Here is a 21,244-nt window from a genome sequence, read left to right as displayed (position 1 = left end):
GTTTTGCCAGTCAGCAACTCAGCCAAAGCTTCTTTGGGGATTATCATCGCTATTAATTGGCTATTGGCTTGATCATTGATGATGTAATTTCCACTTTGTACAGAGTGTGTCCAAATGTGTTTAAATTAGTCTATTTTTAAAAGCCTGTATGTCCCACTTGTTTTGTCACTCCCGAGATCCTCAGTTAGCAGCTTTTGTAAGTTTCCTGCATGTGTCATCAGATAAGTTAGTGGTAGATTTATGTCAGTAGAACACAGGCTGCAGCAGTGCATTGTGGGAATGCTGATCTAGTGGGTTGTGTAGGATTAGGGTCAGCAGGAGTAAGGAGCTCAGGCCTCCTTTCCTTTCCACAAACTCCTCATTCTGCAGCAACATGTGCCATATTTCATATATATATATAGAGGCCTATATATATTTACACTTATTTTAATATCTTTACATCAGATATAGTTTGCACTGTCATATGTCTGTCTGTGCGTGTGAGCACTTGTCCATAGCTCACCACAGGATGTACTTTTCCGGTCACAATGCAGTGGCCTGTTCAGTGCACATGATGTCTTATACATAACCGAAGAATTCAAATCCCATGCAGTCCGTAACCAGTGAACCGTCACTTTTCTCCCAGCAATACACAGAGAACGGGTCTGGAGGTTAGTTGGTTCAAACCCAGCAGGTCTTGCACCCATCGCCCTGCTCTCAGCTCATTGGCTTTGTCATTCCAGCTGCGATAGTGTCTGTGAACAGAGAGCATTATTCATGTCCTCAGAAGGGGGCAAGTCCTAATTGAAATTCCGGTCTTTTCCACTGGAATGAAGCGGGGCCGCCAACACCCACTGTATTATGCTGGCCCTGTCACCTTGAAAGGCCCATCTGGAGACTGTTCACATTCTTGGGAAAAAATGTGAAGTATAACAAAAAGTAATGAATGAAGCAGGACAAAAGATTCGAGCATTACGAGAATAGTGACATTACAGTGCTGTTCACTGTTCTTTTGGTTTGATGTGAAGCCATCCTCTACACTGCAGTAACTAAAGGGCTGCACTGTCTGTGGTTGCTGGCTGCCAGTGTGGTGTGCATGCTAATGGCTGGGTGAATGAATCAGTGCCATTCTGATAGTGGAGGATTGAGTACAAGGAACCTCTTTCTAGTTAGTTCACTCTCACAGCAGCCTACTGTCTTGGTCTGTCTACTGTCTCTGAACAACAACTGTACAAGGTGATTTATCGCCTTTTTTAATGTCACATTTGTTCTGCACTGTTGTTCAGAAAGCCAAAATATTTGTTGAGACGTATTAATGATTTTTCATTTAGTCAGCTAATGATGTGGTCTGCACAGTGTCAGGAATGTGTAAAAGTTTTCCCAAAGCACAAGGTCAGTTTCTTTGTTTGTCCAACCAATGGTCCAAAATCCATAAAATTGAATTTTATTTTAATGATAGGACATAGAAAATAAACAAGTCATCCCATTTGAGAAGTTAAATTAAATGTTTTAGCACTAATTGACATGTTTAATTTATTTATTTTTTAAAAGGTGATTCTAATTCAATACAGTTTTTGCCAAATTAAAAAAAAGATCTTCTCACAGTCCGCTTGCTGTCAGTTCTGTGTGTGCTGGGGAAAAAAACTGGTGTTCATACACCATACACCATACTCTGTAAATGGGGAAACAAACACAGCGGCTCGGACCAAACCGCACAACACATCTGTTCATGTTGTGCATAGGACAGGAGAAAGGCCATGGCTGTATAATGAGAACAGCAGTGGGAGAGAAGGACGGGTATTGTGGCACATGCTAACACGATGCACTGATGGGAGGGACGTATTGTTTGAGTTCAAATATCAACAACCTTTCTGCAGAATCACTGACCCCACCTTTAGCTGGGATTTTCCTGGCTTTAATGCTAGTTGAGTTAAACAAGTGTCAACTAGTTTATTAGGCGTTTTTTTGTTTTGAACGTCACAGTATTAACACAATAGTCATTAATTTACAATGTCCTGGGAATTAACTCTGTGTTGGCTCAAAACGACGGTAAACGGCTCTTCGTTAGCATAATCCTCATTGTTAAGATCCGTGTTCTGACCTGTCTGCCTTACCTTCACCATTCTGGTCAGACGTGGTGTTGTGTCTTGACAGATGATTCATCAACTCAGATGCCATGCTGTATTAGACAAATCCTGGATTGGGTTGCACCAGCTATTTGTGAATCCATTACCAAGTCTGTGTGAAAAGTTGCAAACTAGTAAATTACTTGCCCCCTTAAAACTTAACAATTGCCTCAGCTGGTAGAGTCTAAATAGGTTACTAGGAAACATTTGTAACACAATCTCATCCATAGAAATAGATGCGCCCAACTGAAATCTAACACATAATTTGAATATGTAATTTGAAGTATGTTGTGTATATTTTTGTTAAATTTTTTGTTTGTGTTTGTTAAAATCTTCCCAATGTGGCTGTACTGGTGGATAACCGGTAGAGCGCATACTAAGGCTTAGTCCTTGTAGCAGAGGGTCCAGGTTCGAATCTGGCTCAAAGCCCTTTTCTCCACATCTTACCCTCTGTCTTTCACTGCCACTATCAAATAAAGCTGTAAATTAAAATATAATTTAGTCATTTGTCATAAGCTATGCAACAGTTTCATGTGCCAGTTACTGAATAAAAAGACTTGCTAGTAACTCCTATTTTCTGTGTTGTAATTAAATGATGGGGTTTGAACTTGAAAAGCTGGTGTCATATTGACAAGAATTCTTGAAAAGGGGGTATTTGGGCTTGTTGCTGTACATTCCCAGTTTGTGAGTTTGTGTCTTTGTCTTAGCCTAACACTTTCTTTCTTTCTTTCTTTCTTTCTTTGTTCTCTCTGCCAGGGATCGAGCTGTGCCTGCCAGGATGGCGTTTTTCCATGACCATGGTGGCCAGTTTTGTGGTGTTGGGTGGTCAGCTGCTGATGCCCGGGGTGGCATACCTCTGTCGCGACTGGCAGGTACTCCAAGCCGTCATCATCTGTCCCCTGCTGCTGATGCTGTCCTACATCTGGTGAGGAGAAGGCCCGAGCATCTGCTGCACTTTAGCACCAACACGCCTTTTATCATTCTGTTGGAGTATAAAAGTTGTTTTTCAGTTTATATTGTCCATAAGACTAAAATATGTGGTGCCATCTGCAATCACATTCTACATGTGTTAGATTCTAAGCAACCGGTGGTTTAATAGTCTAAAAATAAACCTTGTTAAGCCAAAGCAGATTTACATGATTCAAACAAAGAAGGAGAAAGTCCCTCCAAGAACATTTTTCAGCAGTGAATCCCCAGCTGAGTTAAAAATAATGTCTTTTTGTTAACTCATTCGCAGTGACCCCTAAAGCGACTGCAGTCTCTTTTGCGAAACCTCCAGGAATAAATACTCATGTATTCTCCTCCGTTCATTCTACCGCCATGCACAATACTCCACAGCGCTGCTGATGCGTACAAAGCAAGCAGAAGAAAATCCAAGAATATAGATTTTTATCAGAGTATGAAAGGCCTTGGCTTTCTTCAGTGGTGTACCTGAAGAAGAAAGAGTGTTTCAACTCGTTAACAGTCAAAAGCACTCATCTGATCAAAAACCAATACTGGTGATATGATGCTAGATGGGGGTTTACACAATGCCACGAGGAGGAATTGGTGACCTTTGGCATACAGCAAGGTATTCACTTTTATCCTGATAATTGAGTGCATATAGAGTAAGCTATAGAAGGGGTTTGCTGTCTGCTTTCATGTGATCATGGCCTTTGTAGCTTAAAAAGACTTACAGAACTCAAGGACGTGAAGCGGGTTGTGAAACTGATATTTCCTACAGATATTACTGGATCTCGGATAGTGAACTCAACCTGCAAGAAGCAGCCAACACTGTAACCTCTTTCTACACATGTAATAGAGCCGTCCACACACCACTGAGATACACAAATGCATCAGCGAAGCTCGAGCTCGACCCATGTTGACTTCCTTGATTAAGCCAGACAGCGTTTATGGGCACAAATTGGATCCATGACTGAAAAAGGGGCTGACTCCGTAAATATAGAAATACAGCTGATTGGGCTGAGAAGTTCAGCACTGCAGGTGATCTAAAGTTTGCTGATTTCGGAAAACAACTTAAAACCACACCAGTGCAAGATTGTTAATCTTGCACTTTTACGCACGTAGACATCTGTTCCAGAGAAAAGCAACCGGCTGAGGCAAATGTTGCATTGTTTTTGCTGACCGTCTCCAAATAAGCATACATCTGTGCGGAGAAACATGACCTCTGAAAAAAACATGCGCCACATGATGCAGTACAACTACCATATAATAGAGCATGATAAATGAAAGCAGCTAGGGTTGGGGATAACAATGGCTGGTGGTCATGTGTTTATTTGTTGTTCTCACTGTAAAAACATCCCTGCCACTTGTAAATGCTATATGAGTGAATTATTGCCTGTAAAGCTGGATTTTGTGTTCAGGATAAATTTTCTAACCTTATTTTACCATTACAGTTTTCTTTCCTGTATTCAATTTGAAATGTGTTGAAATGGTACACTGGTTAACAGAGAAAAAACAAGGTTTGAGAAAAAAGGGGGATTCATTTCGTTCTGACTCATTTTTCATGTCTTATTAACGAGGACATCCCCTGTCTTTTCGACAGGATCTTCCCTGAGTCACTGCGTTGGCTGCTGGCCACCCAGCAGTACTGCCGCTCCAAGTGGATCATGGGACACATAGCAAAGAAAAATCGAGTGAACATGGAGCTCGACCATGAAAATATCCTCCCAGGTAACAACTACAGTTACAAATTTTTGAATAAATCAGAATTTGAAAGGCTGCTTGTTATATTTAAATATTGTGATTACTATATGTGGTTGCTTTGTGTCTTTATATATTTGCTACAGTCTTCCTTTTTTCCTTTCTAAAAAGCATGGTGAGTGGTAGTATCTGTAAGTGATTAGCTGTAATTTCCTAAATAAAACAGATTGACATGGTTATATCTGCTTCCTGTCTGGTTACCACAGTAACGGGCCACTCCAGAGGCAGCAGTGGGTGTTGAACATTACATTATGACACTCTAGATTGTTCATTCATTTCATTATAGCCTGGGTGGGTGGACATTAGCTGACATGAAGGTGTACTGACGGTAGATGGACACAAGTGATACACTTTAACTCCGGATTAACTGGTATTTTTTGCGATTTAGGGCCCCTACAGTTTCAGATTGCCATTCACTTCTACACTACGGTCATGAACTAGCCGGGCTAACGTCAGACAATATCACAAATGAGATATAGTCTGGATACTACCTATTCATTTTTCCGTAGAGGAGGCGTGGTTTACAATCCTCCAGAGCCGTTTATTGGGCGCTATTAATGTCTATCATAAGCGTCTGCGTAGCTCTTAGCCAATCGTGTCAGTTATACCAGATGACGTATGTTGAGCGACAGAAATTCGAGGAAGCATCGAGCAAGAAGACGACTGATGTTTACATAGCCAGACTAGCCCATATCTACTTTGGGACTAAAATGCTCAATTCTGCTTCTGCAACGTTTTTCTGCAGCATGTTGTGGCTCTGGCTGCTCTATAATTTCTCTAGAACACTTTTTACAGCTAGATCCAAAGAGAGCTTTGTGTCTGCTGCAGCAATGTTGGATCCGTAAGAAAACTACAAAACTACAAGCTTCCATCTATGGAGTAAGACCGCTGTCAAAAAGATGTGTCCATGTTATAAGCATTCGTATTTGTAATGATAAACATTTGTGTGTAAATAAAAAAGTTGTACCCAAAATTCTGCTGTCACACGCATGAGTCTGATAAATTATTAGGGTTAGGATTGTTTTTATGTGAGTATGAATCTAAAAGCTGTGAGTGCAAAGTCTTGTGAATACAACTCTAATTTCTACGACTACGAGTCTTCACTGTGAACACGAATTCAAGTTTGTGGGTACGAGTCGAAAAACTGTTGAAATGACGTCACAGGCAGGTCACAGGGGAAAGCAATCGAACCCCGAAAAATGCGCCGAAGGATGGCTGACAACATGGACACCGTCGTATTGTTATCAATGCTATCCCTCTAGGTGTAATTATGTTATTTAGATGCACTTTAACACAAAATCCGACTGTTTTGACCCTTGATCCATCCAAACATGAAATTGGCCAAATTTGTTTCTCTTCTACACGCAACAATAACCGAAAAATACGTTCACTGTTTCAGAAAGAAGTTGTATCAACCCCCTACATCATTGCTTATTGGAATAATTGTATTGATAACCTTAATTGGGAGAAGATTTGGAATTTGCCAGCAAAATATATAGTCAACAATAAGATCAAAGAAATTTCTTTTAAAATAATTCACAGAATCTACCCCACTAAAATTTTTCTTCAACGTTTTAAAAAAGATTTAGATTTGAATTGCTTTTTTTGTGAAGGACACCCTGAAAGTATTTTTCATTTATTTTGGTCTTGCCCTTTTTCGTCTAAGTTCTGGAAAGATATTTGTAACTTCCTTTTTTTTTTCAATTGAACCTAATTTGTCCCTTTGTTTTGAAAATATACTGTTTGGTTTCACTGACTTCCCATACACAAAAAAAAATCAATATTACATTATAAATCTAATTATACTATTGGCAAAATATCACATACATAAATCTCGATACACAAAAAAAAAAAGTGAAACCAAGCAGTATATTAATTCTATTAAAGACTCTACTAATTTGAAAGCTGCTAAAACTCTGAATATTTGTAATTTTTATAATATTTTTGTATGACAACCTCTTTATGATTTATTGAAACCCCCTGGCGACGTTCTGATGTATTTTTTTGTATTACACCCCACCCAACTGCCTTAATAAAGTTTATTTAAAAAACAAACAAAAAAAAAAAAACATGGACACCGTCGGGGAAGCATCATCATCATCATCACAGGTAAAGTAAATAACACATCCAACATTTATTTATTTTTATTTAGTTGTTTATTTCATGAAATTGTACTGTTTTAAATAATATGAAGTTTGTGGACGTTAAGACATTCTGCTTTAGCTTACAAGCTAATCACATGTCAGTTACTGCTTGTGTAACCAAACAATAGAATTAGTCAGAGTCCTGACAGCAGTTTACTATCAATCCAGAATTTATTTATTATTATTTATTGTTTTATTGTTTTATTATATTATATTATTTTTTATATTATATATTTATTATTTTTTATTATAATTATTATTGTATATCTGAGATCAGACACACAAGTATGGTTTGCATGGGTCCAGACTAGTAATATTAATTAATAACTTAATAATTGATATTTGTTGCATTAACTTGCATGCTAATGATTGGCATACATTATTTTGCTAAAAATACAAAATTATTTTTTATGTCTGTCCAGCCTATGTGGGATAGAGTACTGTATGTTGATTCTCCGGTCGTTAGCTTGTAAGCTAAAGCAGAATGTCTTAACGTCCATAAACTTCATATTATTTAAAACAGTACAATTTCATGAAATAAACAACTAAATAAAAATAAATAAATGTTGGATGTGTTATTTACTTTACCTGTGGTGATGATGATGATGATGCTTCCCCGACGGTGTCCATGTTGTCAGCCATCCTTCGGCGCATTTTTCGGGGTTCGATTGCTTTCCCCTGTGACCTGCCTGTGACCTGCCTGTGACGTAATTTCAACAGTTTTTCGACTCGTACCCACAAACTTGAATTCGTGTTCACAGTGAAGACTCGTAGTCGTAGAAATTAGAGTTGTATTCACAAGACTTTGCACTCACAGCTTTTAGATTCATACTCACATAAAAACAATCCTAACCCTAATAATTTATCAGACTCATGTGTGTGACAGCAGAATTTTGGGTACAACTTTTTTATTTACACACAAATGTTTATCATTACAAATACGAATGCTTATAACATGGACACATCTTTTTGACAGCGGTCTTACTCCATATCCACCTGTCCAATAGTACGCGTCATCGTCTTACCGTCCCTCCCCGTTCTGTGATTGGATCCCTAAAACAGGGCTAAGAATCGGCCATGGACACCAGACCCTTTCGCAGTTCGAAATGAAATCGAGCGTGCATGGCAGTATGGGTATACCCAGGCTAGTCTTGAATATGGACAGCTAACACAGTTACTATTCATTTTACTCACTAGTCCAACCACTAGAAGGCCATCTTGGTGTCTGTCTTTTATTTTACACAGCCCTCTAAAGGCCAGTCAGAGATATACCTTCTCCAACAGCCTCTTACTTCGGTCACGCTCTCGTTGTCTCTACTTAGTTTATTATTTTCGGTGTCTTGATTATGATATCTGTAGAAGCCGCTGAAGCCGATATTGTTTGGTATCCGGTTCAAGCATGATTGTGAACCCGGTGGTCCAAAGCTCCTGAGCTTGTGGTGTAAACACCACAACTCCCCAAGTGCTCCGAGCACTGCTAAGTGAGCTAGCCTACCACAGCTACAGTTAGCAGTTTTTAGTGGTTAGTATTACAATAAATAGGGCACATTTTCTTCATAAAAGATTATCTAGTTTGTTATGGCAGTTCATACCTACTCACCAAGTTATGTTGTGCAAAACAGGCATTTTAGTCGCAGAGTGGAAATAACAGATGCACCATTCTCCCTATTAGAAGTCAAGCTTAAAGCTTAAAGCTGTTATTTTGAAGTAAAATAGCTGCATAATGTTGCTTTAAATTTCATAGCAGATTGCTTGCTTACAGTAGTGTTTGCTGTGAAATATTTTTTCCATTTTTGTCCTGCCATTTCTCATTGTATTTATCAATCCATTTAGAAAAAATAGTGCCTCTGCTGGGAAAAGGCTCAAAGAGGAACCACTCAGTGTGAAATTGACTGCACTTTTTCAGACCTCGGAGACGGTGTGCTGATGCAGCATTGAGAAAAGTACATTGCCATAGACATTAATTTATCCTCTCTTGTTTTAATAGTAACTGGCTGTCCCCAACCCTTCCAGTAATATTTCCCACTTTTAACTGCTCAGCACTAAGTACTATTGGCCACTGAATGTACTAACTGCCACAGAGAAGTTGAGCAACTCATTCAATCGTTTAGACATGACAGATGCATGTGTAACTGATGATTAAGTCGTCATTGGAGAGGGGGCAGAATGATATGCCTAAATCTCAGTAGGGATAGTCTTACTCAGAGATTTGGAGCCTGGCCAGGGGTTCACCGGGAAGCCTGAGTGTTACAGACTGAGATAACCTTGAGGCGGCGGTGTGGAATGCTGTCACATGCCTGAGTCAACATGAACATGCAGTACCACAAAGCAGAGGTGTGTTTCTGTGGCAACCCGCACTCCGATACCAAAACATCCAGCATGTCGCACATCACCTGCGGGTTAGGGCCGCTGCCCTCGCATAAACTGTTCCTGTTCCTCTGTGAGCGTTGTCACCTGTCTCAAAGCAGCAGGAGACTAGTCGCATGGGATGAAACGTGCTCATTAAAAATACATGTGGAATTTTCTGTGGTTGCAATGAATCAGGGGTGTCCTTGTTTGACTCTTTAGAGATCCCAGAGTGCTGTCGATCTCTTCTTTGATCTGAAAACTTGATTTGATATGATGCATAATATAATACAAATATGATAAAAATATATCAAATATGATAGTATTGGCTGATATCTTCTTATTACCCATATATTGAGATCCATCTATGTTGGCTGATATGCAAACAGTAATTAAGAGGGTATATTTGACCCTTGTTTTCCTATGTGTAAAATATTTTTGTGGTAATGTACATATTATTTAAATTGCGCTTTAACAATTAGAAGTCAGTTGCCATATGCTTACGGTTACTGCCATCATTGATAGAAATGTAGAGGGGTAATTTCATTATAATTTTAGGTTTTAAAAAAGGACATTTTCTCCAAATATTACAGATTTAACTTTTTTTTTTTTTTTTTTTTTTTAAATGAATGTCTGCCAATGTATATCATCATCACATTTTACACACAATATTTTATAAAATCTCTTCCTCATTTACATAGCAGTCACAATACATAAACCATAAGATAAAGATATTGAGGGAAAAGAATTGGGGAAAAATACCAATAAAACCAATAATAAAAAATATTTTGTTACTTAGAAAGACCAAAAACAACAATAATGTATTTATGCAGTGATCAAGTGTCCAGGAAAACATAGGAAGAAAGGTAGGGAGACTATTCTGCCCTACAATGTGTAACTACGCAAAGGGTAAAACTAAGAAAAACTGCTTTAAAGTTTTTTTAATGTATTTTAACTGGCCAGCCTAACGTGTTATAGGTAGGTAAGTGATATGACACTTTTTAGACCTTTGTGCATTTTAGACTTAATATTATAAAGTAATGTTATATTTTTAGTCTTAATAATCATTTTATCTCCCTTTTTTACTTGATCACTATGTAGATAATAATTTCCCTATTAAATTCCCTTATAATTTCTATTCTTGTCTTCTCTATTCAACACAATGAAGAAATACAAGGCATATATATATATATATATATATCCAAATCAGACCGTGGTAAGTAAATTTACTGCGGTTTTGAGTTGGATTTTGTAGTTACTGCAATTTTTATATGCAAATCTAAAACTTTGTTACAAGATAAAACAGACATCAAGGGGTTCATTTTCAGTTAGAACTCAATTTTGACCAAAAATGTAGTTACTGCAGTTAGGCTTTGTAGGGCAGTGTTGCTCTTTATACTATTCAAAATGGGAAGCCTTTGCATTGCTAGTCTCAAAGTTATGAAATAATCTGAAATAATAAATATTGATAAGGGATTCTAAAATCAGATTATGGTCAGATTATAACATATTTGCTTGTTTCTAGAACTGCAGAGAGCTCTTCAAAAGAAATCCAAGAAGACGTGCATTGTGAAGATGGTTGGAACGAGAAACCTGTGGAAGAATATTGTTGTGCTCTGCGTCAACTCGTAAGTGTTTGTCTTTTGTCAAGGTGCTTCTGTGTGTGTGGGAGGATCTGAAAACCAGAGAGAGAAAAGGGAAAACGTGTGAGTGCTTGTATGTCTTTGCGGGGCGAGGCAATGCCAGTCAGACGCGCCATTTTGTGCAGCCTAGATGGCACTATTAACCTGGAGGCTCGATACGGCATTGATCAGTAGCCCTCAATGCTTTTGCCCTTCCATATTTGTGCTGCTCTCTCTTTTCATCTCCACTGGGATCTCACCACTCCTCTCCATCTGAGACCTCATCTCTAGCTAAGCTGACCCAGCCTCAGCTCTTTAGTTCTGCACAGTATCCCTAACTCCCCAAGTCAGCATTAATTTTACATGAGCTGTGTCCTTATGAAACATTAGACAACCAGGAGAGAGGCTGTGTGAGTGTTTGCTTCTTTTTTGTGTATGCTTCGGGCTGTGTTTGCTTGCGTGTCAATAAGTCAGTGTTTACATGTGTGCGTTTTCTTTGAGATAAGTTGAGATGAGAGCAAATGTGATAAACCTTGAATTATCCCTTCCGCCTCCTCCCAGCCTCTCATCTTTTAGATTTGCTTGGATCTATTTTCTCTGTATCTTGTGTTTACCATTTTGTCCCTTCCTTTCTTTTTGCAGTATCTAATAACCTCGCCCTATGTATGTTTTTTACCCAGGCTAACAGGCTATGGTATCCACCACTGCTTTGCCCGCAGCATGATGGACCACGAAGCTCAGGAGACGACCATGTTCCATAACTTCTATGCAGATTATTACACCATGGCGGGCATTGCTGTGGCATCTTGCATGGCGCTGTGCCCGGCGGTGGGCCTGATGGGCCGGAGGGGTGGCCTTCTCATGTTCATGATCATCACTGCCCTGGCATCACTGCTGCAGCTGGGCCTGCTCAATTGTAAGTACTTAATGAGTAACATGCCCACTTAGGATAGCACACTGGTGTTGTTTATCTGGGGCAGCACTCAATTTGGAGATGATCTATTACAAGATTTTGATTATAGACAAACAGGTTCTTGGTCACATTTACCACTTTTCCACTAAGCCAGTTTGAGGGCCGGTTCGGATCCAGTGCCTAATATCGGACCAGTTCTTTACGCTTGGGCAGCCAAAGAACTGCGTCAGGGGCTGGGGGCGGGATAATTGGGACTAACAAAACCAACTATACCATGTGTCATTCATTTTATTTAATTTGTTTAACTGCAGTGTGATTTATTACGGGCTAGCATAAGTGGGCTAATGTTAGCGGGTTAGCGTTAGCAGGCTAGCATTAGCTTACAACAAGATCTTATATTCAGTGTTAATAAGAACGTTATCGCTGTCCATAGCATTCAAAACGAGCAGCACAAATGTCTTTTACCAGTCGTGTTTGGATGCTAAAGCCATGAGCAACAATAGATGATGTAGTCCACATTTTTTGCTATTATCATATTAGAATTTAATGATAAGGCTGCTATTAATCTATATTTTCTTACTGAAAATCCAATGAACAGACAATTAATATTCCGTGCACCCAAAGCCAAATATATCTTTTTTCTCTGTACTGTAGAGCTTCATTGTTGCCCAGAAACTAGAAAAACAAAATTTTCCTCATAACAATGAACATGGGCACTGATGTTTTCAGTCGACATACACGTCCTGTCCGTCTGCTGGAAATACTCACTAGTGCACCAAATGTTTATTCATGGCAGAAAATAGTTCCCAACAAATGTCTTAATTACTCCTGTTTAACATTCCACAAAAACAACAGAAAACCACAGTTTCAGGAAAAATTATATAGCCTTTTTTAAAACCTGAAACAATATATTTGTGACACATTTTAAAGCTTATGTCCAATTGAATTGAAAGTACATGAATTTGCTTTAAAAGAACAAAATTAATGTATTTTATATAAAGATTTGGTAGTAGGTTTTTCTTAGTTTGAAAGGACGCTGTAGTTTGAAAGGAACCTCATTCAGAGCGGAGATGACCGGCCAAGGTCCTGTTAGTGCTGGACAATGATTCGTTAGTGTTGTTTATTGACTGTCAGTACAATCATTTTATGATTATATGATCATATCACATAGCATCTTGAAAAATTCTGGCTTTATGAATTATTCCAAGCAAATTAAAATAATAACAATAATTTAATGCAATTTAGTTTCACAGTATCTGAATGCTTTTGTACAATGGAACACAATTTATTGAATTCAATATATATTGCTCTACTTGTTTTTAATGGAATAGTCAAACAAGATCACAAACTGCCGTTTTAGTCAATGTGTGCCAAAAAGTGCTCCGAAACCGAACACAAGTCAGTTTATTCAGTTACAATGAGTGAGTCGTAATGTTTAACCTGAGTCAACACATCAAGGTTACTTATGTTTCATGTCCCCATTTGAAGCTGTTTGTGTTGTAAGCGTGTGTGTTGACAAGGTTTGCTCAACACATGTGCATGTTTTTATTTGTGTTTGACTCCAGATTGAATTTATTGTCTGAGTGAAAGTTGAGATGCTTCTGCTTTGTGTCCCTCACTGATACATATCTGTTAATCTCTCTCATTCTCCTTTAGTGCTGGGAAAGTACAGTGGTCATCTGAATATAGGTAGGATAATCTCTTTATTTCTATTCTTCAGATAAACTGATCAATAATGAGTACTTTTGCTTGCTATGTTTTCCACTATCACTTTTATCAGCTTTACATTCTCTCAAAGTGGGAATTGAATAGCCTTACACCACTCATTACTGAGATTGTTGATTTATCTTGATGAGGTTTTAGAAAATGTGCTGCAAACAGGCGTCCTGCAGCATTTCATTAGGTGCATACAAGCCCTGCAGAGACACATAATGAAGTCCGAGATGTAATTATGGCTAGCATTTCACTTATTTATCCCCTTTGTGTTGAAGAGGGTGAGCCTCTTTGTTACCGAGCTGCGAATCTCACAACTTCCGAGCCTTCCATTGCTTTTCTGCTCTGTTTATCAATCTCTTTATTCTCTCCTCACTAATCCCCCTGTGGGAAGCAAGAGCTGATCACTGAGCAGTTTCCACTGAGCCATCTTCAACATTTTTTATTCATTGAAAAAACACTATTCAAACCAGCTTTGGTCTAAAATGGATATTTGTATGCAAACCAATTGCTCAATAACTAACTCATCAAAATAAACATTGGCTTTGAGAATGTAATTTGTAATTAGTTGTGATGATACATTCTGAAATATTATAAAAGACGCCTTATGTTCTCATGTGATCCAGTTTCAGTAACTCCTGTCCTTGAGAATAATAGACACATTTATTCTACATTAATCTTCTGAATCAGACTACATGCCACAATAATTTCAATTTTACAAGCAGCTGAATAACTTTTTTTCTTTTTTACCTATAAAAATACTTAATAAAATGATGAAATACCAGTGGATTTTTTGCAGGGAAATGGTTTTCTTTGAAATCTATTTTTGTGTTTTTTTAGTGCTTTCATATTGTACAATCTTTTAATTTCTATTTTTTTTTAAAAGAAAGAAAAAAAGTTACTGTTTGAATTCCCTGCAATCCATTTTTATCTTCTATCATTTTTTAACTGCAAAAATCTTTTTTTTTTTTAAACACAATTTTTTTAATTAAATTTGAAAATGCTGTATGTTTTGCTTTTTGAAAATAATCTGTACTAAAAGCAGACCCCCAGCCCTTATTTACATTTGCCTTTTACAGATTATACCAGCACGCTGAATAAGAACTTCTCCATCGCCTTCTCCATCATCGGCATGTTCTCCTCCCACGCAGTCAGCAACCTGAGCATCTTCTTCTGTGCTGAGATCACACCCACTGTGATCAGGTAGGCCCACTGAACCACTGCAACTTGTACCATTAGAGGAGGGTGACAAAATGTGGAAAATGTGCTCTTCCTCTTAAGGACTGAAGCAGCCATGTTTTTATGTATTGGACATTGTTTGTCATGAAACATGTAGGTGGTTAGTCCACAGTGTGTTCATGTTAGCTCTAATTTGTGCATTGTCAAGCCATCTGGTTGAGTGTAGCAGAAATTTCCAATGTTCTCTCTACTCCTGATTAGTTTATAATGGAGTTAATACAGTGGTTGGTGTCTATAGCGTCTAACATGTTCCTGCAGATGGATTAGCTGCTCCACCTCCTGTTATTAAAGGAGGGTATAAAATCATTGAACTCTCACAGTTCAGTGTCAAATGTAATCTACATCTTGTAGAAATTAGCCACCCCCTTTGAGAATATATGACACAGCACTGGATGTTCATTATCTGTGGATTATGTAAGGGGTGTTGTTCTGCTGACTGTGCTGCAAGGGCAACCTCTGGTGGTGAACTTAGACAATTACAGGAGAAGAATGGATCTGCATGTAGAGAAGGGCGTTTGGTGGTGCTGCAGCACTATCTGCTGCTGTTTGCTAAAATGGCAGTGATATGTCAACAGGAGAATGAAGAGAGAGAAAAAAAGATCCTCCCTTTCATATAAAAATGAGTGATAGCTCAGTACATGTAGATCACAATTTGATTTAATGTGTTCCCCTTTGGGCGGTTTGTGAGGTCTTTTAGGTATGTGTGATAATAAACCCTACCATGTGATAACATTTTCCATTTCATCACAGGGGTGGTGGGCTGGGCCTGGTCCTAGCCAGCGCTGGCTTCGGCATGCTGACTGCACCCATCATGGAGCTCCACAATCAGAAGGGCTATTTTCTTCACCACATTATCTTTGCCTGCTGCACTCTCATCTGCATCATCTGCATCCTCCTGCTGCCCGAGACGCGCTACCAGCCCCTCCCCGAGACCCTGGCCGACGGCGAGATCGGCCGCCAACCTCTCCTCCCCCCGAGGAAACCTGGAGAGCAGCGCCTCCTGCTGGCTCAATCTGAGAGCAGCAGGGACTACACCAGGGTGCACGACACGCCTCTCCACGAAGCCGCCGCCACCGCAGTGTCCACCATGGACTCCACCGCCTCTTCGGCTGTTGATTTGACTGCCCCGTCGATCGGGGATATGTCCGCTCCCACATTCATGGAGGTGCACCCTGGCAAGCCGGAGCTCAAAGACCCCAACGGTCACTCAGTTTCATCTTTAACCACCAGTCCCCTCACAGCTCTGGGTAAAGACGGCATCATACATGCCAGCAAAGAGCACCTTCTGTCTTCCACTCCTCTACACAAGCCTCCATGTGTCACAGACCCACTTTTAGCTGGTGCTGAAGAACCTCCAGCAATAGTCCTGGATCCCGTCAAACCACTGGAGGATTCTATTTTTATTGAAATGAATGAAATCAGTCCATCTCCGACAAAAGAGCCAGCCGCGTCCCCCTCAGTACACCGTTCCACTCCACCCCCCCCTCAAACTGTGCCCGCCTCCTTATTGATCTGCACCACACCCATCATCGAACCCCCGCCCAGCTCCACGTTAGAATCCCCCAACCCGGTGGAGAATGAGATCGACGAGATCACCCCGGAATTTGACGCTCCTATCCTAGAGGCAGAGTCCCCTACTCCATCTATGCATGACAGCCTCCCTCCATCCCCCACCCCCTCTCCGGTTCCCATAACAGATTGCAACATTTCCGCTGACCCTCCACCACCAAGTTGTGCACACTCTGACATTCCCATCGAGTTAGAAATCGTAGAAGAATCTACACCCACTCCTTCCACTAGAGATTCCCCCATTCCTCCTGTCGTAGAGCCCCAACCACCACAGTTAGACCTGACCCCTCCCTCCCCTCCCTGTGTTAATGATATATCTCCCTGTCCCCCAACTCCCCCTAGACCCCCTAGCCCCCCTAGCCCAGTAGCTGTCTCCCCTTCACCCACTCCCCCTCCACCCATTGACTCAGGCCATACGCCCCCAGCGGCCCCTTCCACTCCCCCTCCCATAGATACTGTCAACACCACCGCACCGATTCCCACTATTCTCCCCGTCACAGACATTGTGCACACCTCCACTCCAGAATCTACTGCTCTGACTGTTCAGCCCACGCAGGATTCAGCTGCCTCCCTCGGCGTAGATTCAGCACCGACATCCATCACGGATTCAGGCTCCACAGAAGCCCTCTCTCTAATTGACTGCACCGTCTCCTCCCCCATAGACTCTGGCGTCCTTTCCATCAGGGACAGTGCCAGCACAGAAAACAACACTGTCAATGGCATGGAGTCGTTATGATCCAGTGCTGCAGCCAGGAAAGGAAGCTTTACGGTTGCACGAGGAAGCAGCCCCATGCCACATGAATAACTGAGGAGGGGGGCGCAAATTGTCCTACTCAAAACATCAGGCACTTACTAAAAAGTGTCCCCACCTGGAGTTGAGTAGACATGTCTTACAGAGATGCTGTATGTTTCTCAATGCCCCCCCCCCTCCCCTTCCTGAATTTAGCCAATAAATGAGACCACGCAAGTGAGAGAGTGCCAGAGGCTGGTTTGTGACAGTGTGTTTGAATGTCACTGGAAATCACCAGCCTATAAACTTCTTTGATGTAAATGAATGGGAAATCACTGTCTGTCAGTCATTTTAAGAGACTTACAACTTTACCCACAATCACTGAGAGGAAAGGTGAGACATGCAATGATGCTAAAAACAAACAAACAAACAAAAAAAAAAAAAATCAAATCACTGGTACTTTTGCTCAAATGAATTGTCCGTCTAACATATTTGTATAAAAATATCGCCTTACTTGTATGGACAAAAAAAAATCTGAATGTTACAACATACTCTATGCCGTTACAGAGGTGAACAATCCAAATTGGGGTGTTTTTTTTTCTAAATAAAAAGCCAAAAACTACTCTGACCAAAATTAAATGTAGACATAGTGCCAAAATTAGTATAAATACAGTATTTGCCTGTTTGGGGAAATACTGTTTAGTGCAGTCCCCTGCCATAGACTGTATGTGGATTAAAGTAAATCAGATGAACCCTTTTCCAAAGTCAAAATTAAATTGTTTATCAAATTAATAAAAGACTGAAAGCTCTATCATTATTTGATAAATTAGAAATGAGAGATGAGATTGCTAAATTTGCTTTCATAAACACATGTTTCGTTGTATGAACAACGATATTAGAAAAAAGAAAGACCCATATTTTGTCGGTCTGAAAAAACTTTTATTTTTCCAATCGTTTCAGTCAATGGAATTTATGGTATGCAAATGCTTTTATTTGTAAATGTGATATTGTAAGTAAATGCATAATTAGTTGTTGAGCTTGATTCAGTCTTTTCTTTTTCTTTTCAAATTCAAAGTATTATTTTGAATAATCTCCCATGGCGTGCCCTTATTGTACAGAGCTATACTACATTCTTACAGTATTTCTGGCACTTCAGTGTGGTGCCACCATATTCTTTGCAGTTGGGACAAAGCATGAAAAATAATTGTGAACGTGTCAGCGAAACAAATCTTAAAAAGCAAACTTTAAAAAAAGACACAAAAGCTATTTTTGAAATGAAACCAATGGATGACAAAAATGTTCGATGTGACTGCAACAGCATCACTAACCTTCAGTGTGTTTTCCAAATCATGCTCTGGTATTAACATAGTTTATGTATGTCGATGTGTTACATGTGCTACATACATTCACTACATTTACCTTTAAAAAAAAAAAAAAAAAAAAGCAATATGTCATATGATATATTTATCAATGACATTTAAAAAAACTACAGGTCAAATCTTCATTTAAAGGCAGTAAAACCTATTCATGATCTTAAATTGACAAACTTGCTTCAGGAGGCACTTTCTCTTCCAAAGCTTGTGTCCGTTTGTGGACAGTGTTATACTTGACTTGTGTGTAACTTGACAGTTGTGGTTACACGCTGCAGGCTGTACTATTTGTCAGAAAGTTGTGTGATTATGGTTAGACCACTGTTTACAACAATAATAATAATGATAAATAATAATTACACTTTACTGTAAAACTTAAAGAGCCAACTGAATGATGTCTTGTCATTTCAAATGTGATAAATCTTTCTCACGGTATGTCATATTACATTTATCCAGGGTACTGGTGACTAATTAAGGTGTTGTTCAGGAGTGCTAAGACAATACCCGACTGGTGTTGTTCACATCATCTTGTGATGACAGGTACTTAACTCATCAAAATCCTCTTTTGTTTCATCAAAGGTGCACTGACAGAGGTGCTGCATATCTATAGGGTATCTGAATGATTGAGCAAACCTGCTTGTGTTTTTTTTCTCTCCTCAAATGCAGCTTGAATCAGTATGAAAGTTGTTTTTTTTTCCGATTGATCCATTGATCTTTTTAATAGATCATAACAAACTTCCATTGAGATTCATGTGAACATGTAATGTCTAACATGCCATGCTGCTAAGCCTCAAAGCACAATGCCCTGCAATCATGTGATGTCAAATTTGGTGGAGCTTGGCGTCTTGACAGTAAAAAAGAAAAAAAAAGGGAAAGTGGAGTGGGATTTTGAATACAGAAATTACTAGTAACACATTAAGTTTTGCAATAGACCCACATGTAATCTACTTAGTGGAAGAGGGTGTTGACACTGGATTTAATAAGGAATTCTTGGCATCTGCAGTAATGAGTGGGTTGACTGCAGTGGTCAGTAGCTTCACATTGCTCTGAGTCCTCGTTGTCTGTGAGTCTCTCTGTCTGTGTGTGTGTGTGTATTGCAGAAATTGAACTGTGTATTGCCAAAAGCCCACGCAACACCAATGTAAAGACAGTGACACAGCACAATTCAACCAGTGTCTTCTCTAAGATCTGTTGCTTCCATTTTCACAACGCCCATGCAGCTTTTTCCCAATGCTGATGGGTGTAATTTATCTGGAGTAAAATTTAAAGTACAAATCAGTAAAAGCAATCCAAAGCAATGTTGGCACCAGCGATAGCGTGGACTAAGAGACAGTGATCAGTGTAAAAGCAAAAAAGCAAAAAAAAAAAGAAGAAGAATGGCTTATGCCTTTGTAAATAGTCAATGTGTGGAAACGCCCAGCGCCGCTAAGATGAAGGATCGTGACATGGACTGATGGATAGTTTTGAATTTAGATAAAACTCTCAGAGACATGAAGACATGAAGTCCCCAAGTGTACACATTTCAGGTTTTGCTTCTCTCAACTGTGCGACTCAGAATCTCCTGATGGGAGATTTGAATGAATGTAAAAAAAAACATGGATTGTACCATTTATAATTTCTGATTGTTTGGTTTCATTTTGTTTTCGTTTTAACAGACATAATGCACTTGTATATAAGCCATACCTGTTGTTAAAATAAACCACTATTTATTGATCAACTATGGACATCTGTGAGTGTTTGATTTTATAGTATTGTGTGGATTTTATTAAAAAGTAGATGCCAGGCAAAACAGCAATAACATATTTTCACTCCTGGCTGGAGAGCTTGTATCTTAAGGGGGAAAAATGGACAGTGCACTTATTTTAAGTCAACCGCTATGGTTTCAGAGGCAGGATTACCAACTGAGTAGAGTGAATTATTGCCCCAAACCCTCAGGGGGACCCCATTTGTGTAAATTACTTTATGGTGATATGACTAATTACAAATTAGTTTGGTGAAATGCTTCACTTAGGCACAATTAACCAGGCTAAACACTCAATAGCTGGATATTTAGGCACAGAGATGCTTTGAAGTAAATGCTAATATTAGCATGCTAATATGCTCATAATGACAAGGCTAATAAACGAGCTATAGAATCACCAAAGATATGACTATTCATCCTAAGGAACACGTGAATATTTTTACCAAATGTCATGACAGTCCATTAAGACATCCTAAACTCACAACCTCTTTGGTGGTGCTAGAGGAAGAGTCAGGGGATTACCAGTCACTAAGGTTCATCGTCTTAACATCTATACAAATTTGCATGCCAATCCATACATGAACTTTTAAAACAAGCTCAATCTGGACGAAAACCAAGTGGACCAACAATCAGAGCCAAACTGCCCTCCCAAGAGCCACTCTGCTAGCATGGCTAATGCAGCTAGCATGGCTGAAAACTGCAAACAAGGTTCCTGTCTTAAAGAGGGGTTCTATGTAAAATCTAGTTTGAATTAATTCAATATTTAAATTGATATTAGATGATGTTAGACTTTATAGACCCCTTATCAGAACATGTCACTCTAGTGTCACACACGACTTTAAACACATGCCAGTTGCAGAAGGACTCAGAAGTAGCCTTAATTATGCGAGAAAATTTAAATCACAGAAAGACTTGTTATCTGTTTTGAACATGTCGTGTTGTGCAGTGGGCTGCCAAAACAGGAAAAAAAGATCGAGACAGAATTTAAATAGTTAAATCAAGAATTTAAATAGTAAAATCAAGAAAAAGTCTCATGAGAAAGTCTTTTT

At 39.3% G+C, this 21,244-nt stretch overlaps 1 protein-coding gene across 1 annotated transcript in view; it reads left to right on the top strand.

The window, feature by feature from the left end:
• LOC131979879 (solute carrier family 22 member 23-like) overlaps positions 1-20,171 on the top strand; it is a 42,137-nt gene extending 21,966 nt beyond the window's left edge. The window contains exons 4-10 of the mRNA XM_059343947.1: positions 2,862-3,030; positions 4,651-4,778; positions 10,824-10,926; positions 11,601-11,836; positions 13,490-13,522; positions 14,626-14,749; positions 15,536-20,171. Of these exons, the coding sequence (XP_059199930.1) occupies positions 2,862-3,030; positions 4,651-4,778; positions 10,824-10,926; positions 11,601-11,836; positions 13,490-13,522; positions 14,626-14,749; positions 15,536-17,090 (2,348 nt within the window). The 3' untranslated portion in view covers positions 17,091-20,171. The remainder of the gene's footprint in view (positions 1-2,861; positions 3,031-4,650; positions 4,779-10,823; positions 10,927-11,600; positions 11,837-13,489; positions 13,523-14,625; positions 14,750-15,535) is intronic.
• Positions 20,172-21,244: the final 1,073 nt, after the last annotated feature.

The sequence above is a fragment of the Centropristis striata genome, chromosome 11, assembly GCF_030273125.1.
Source record: "Centropristis striata isolate RG_2023a ecotype Rhode Island chromosome 11, C.striata_1.0, whole genome shotgun sequence".
Taxonomy (NCBI): domain Eukaryota; kingdom Metazoa; phylum Chordata; class Actinopteri; order Perciformes; family Serranidae; genus Centropristis; species Centropristis striata.
The sequence above is the reverse complement of the archived record's forward strand: the minus strand, read 5'-3'. Positions and strand labels throughout refer to the sequence as shown.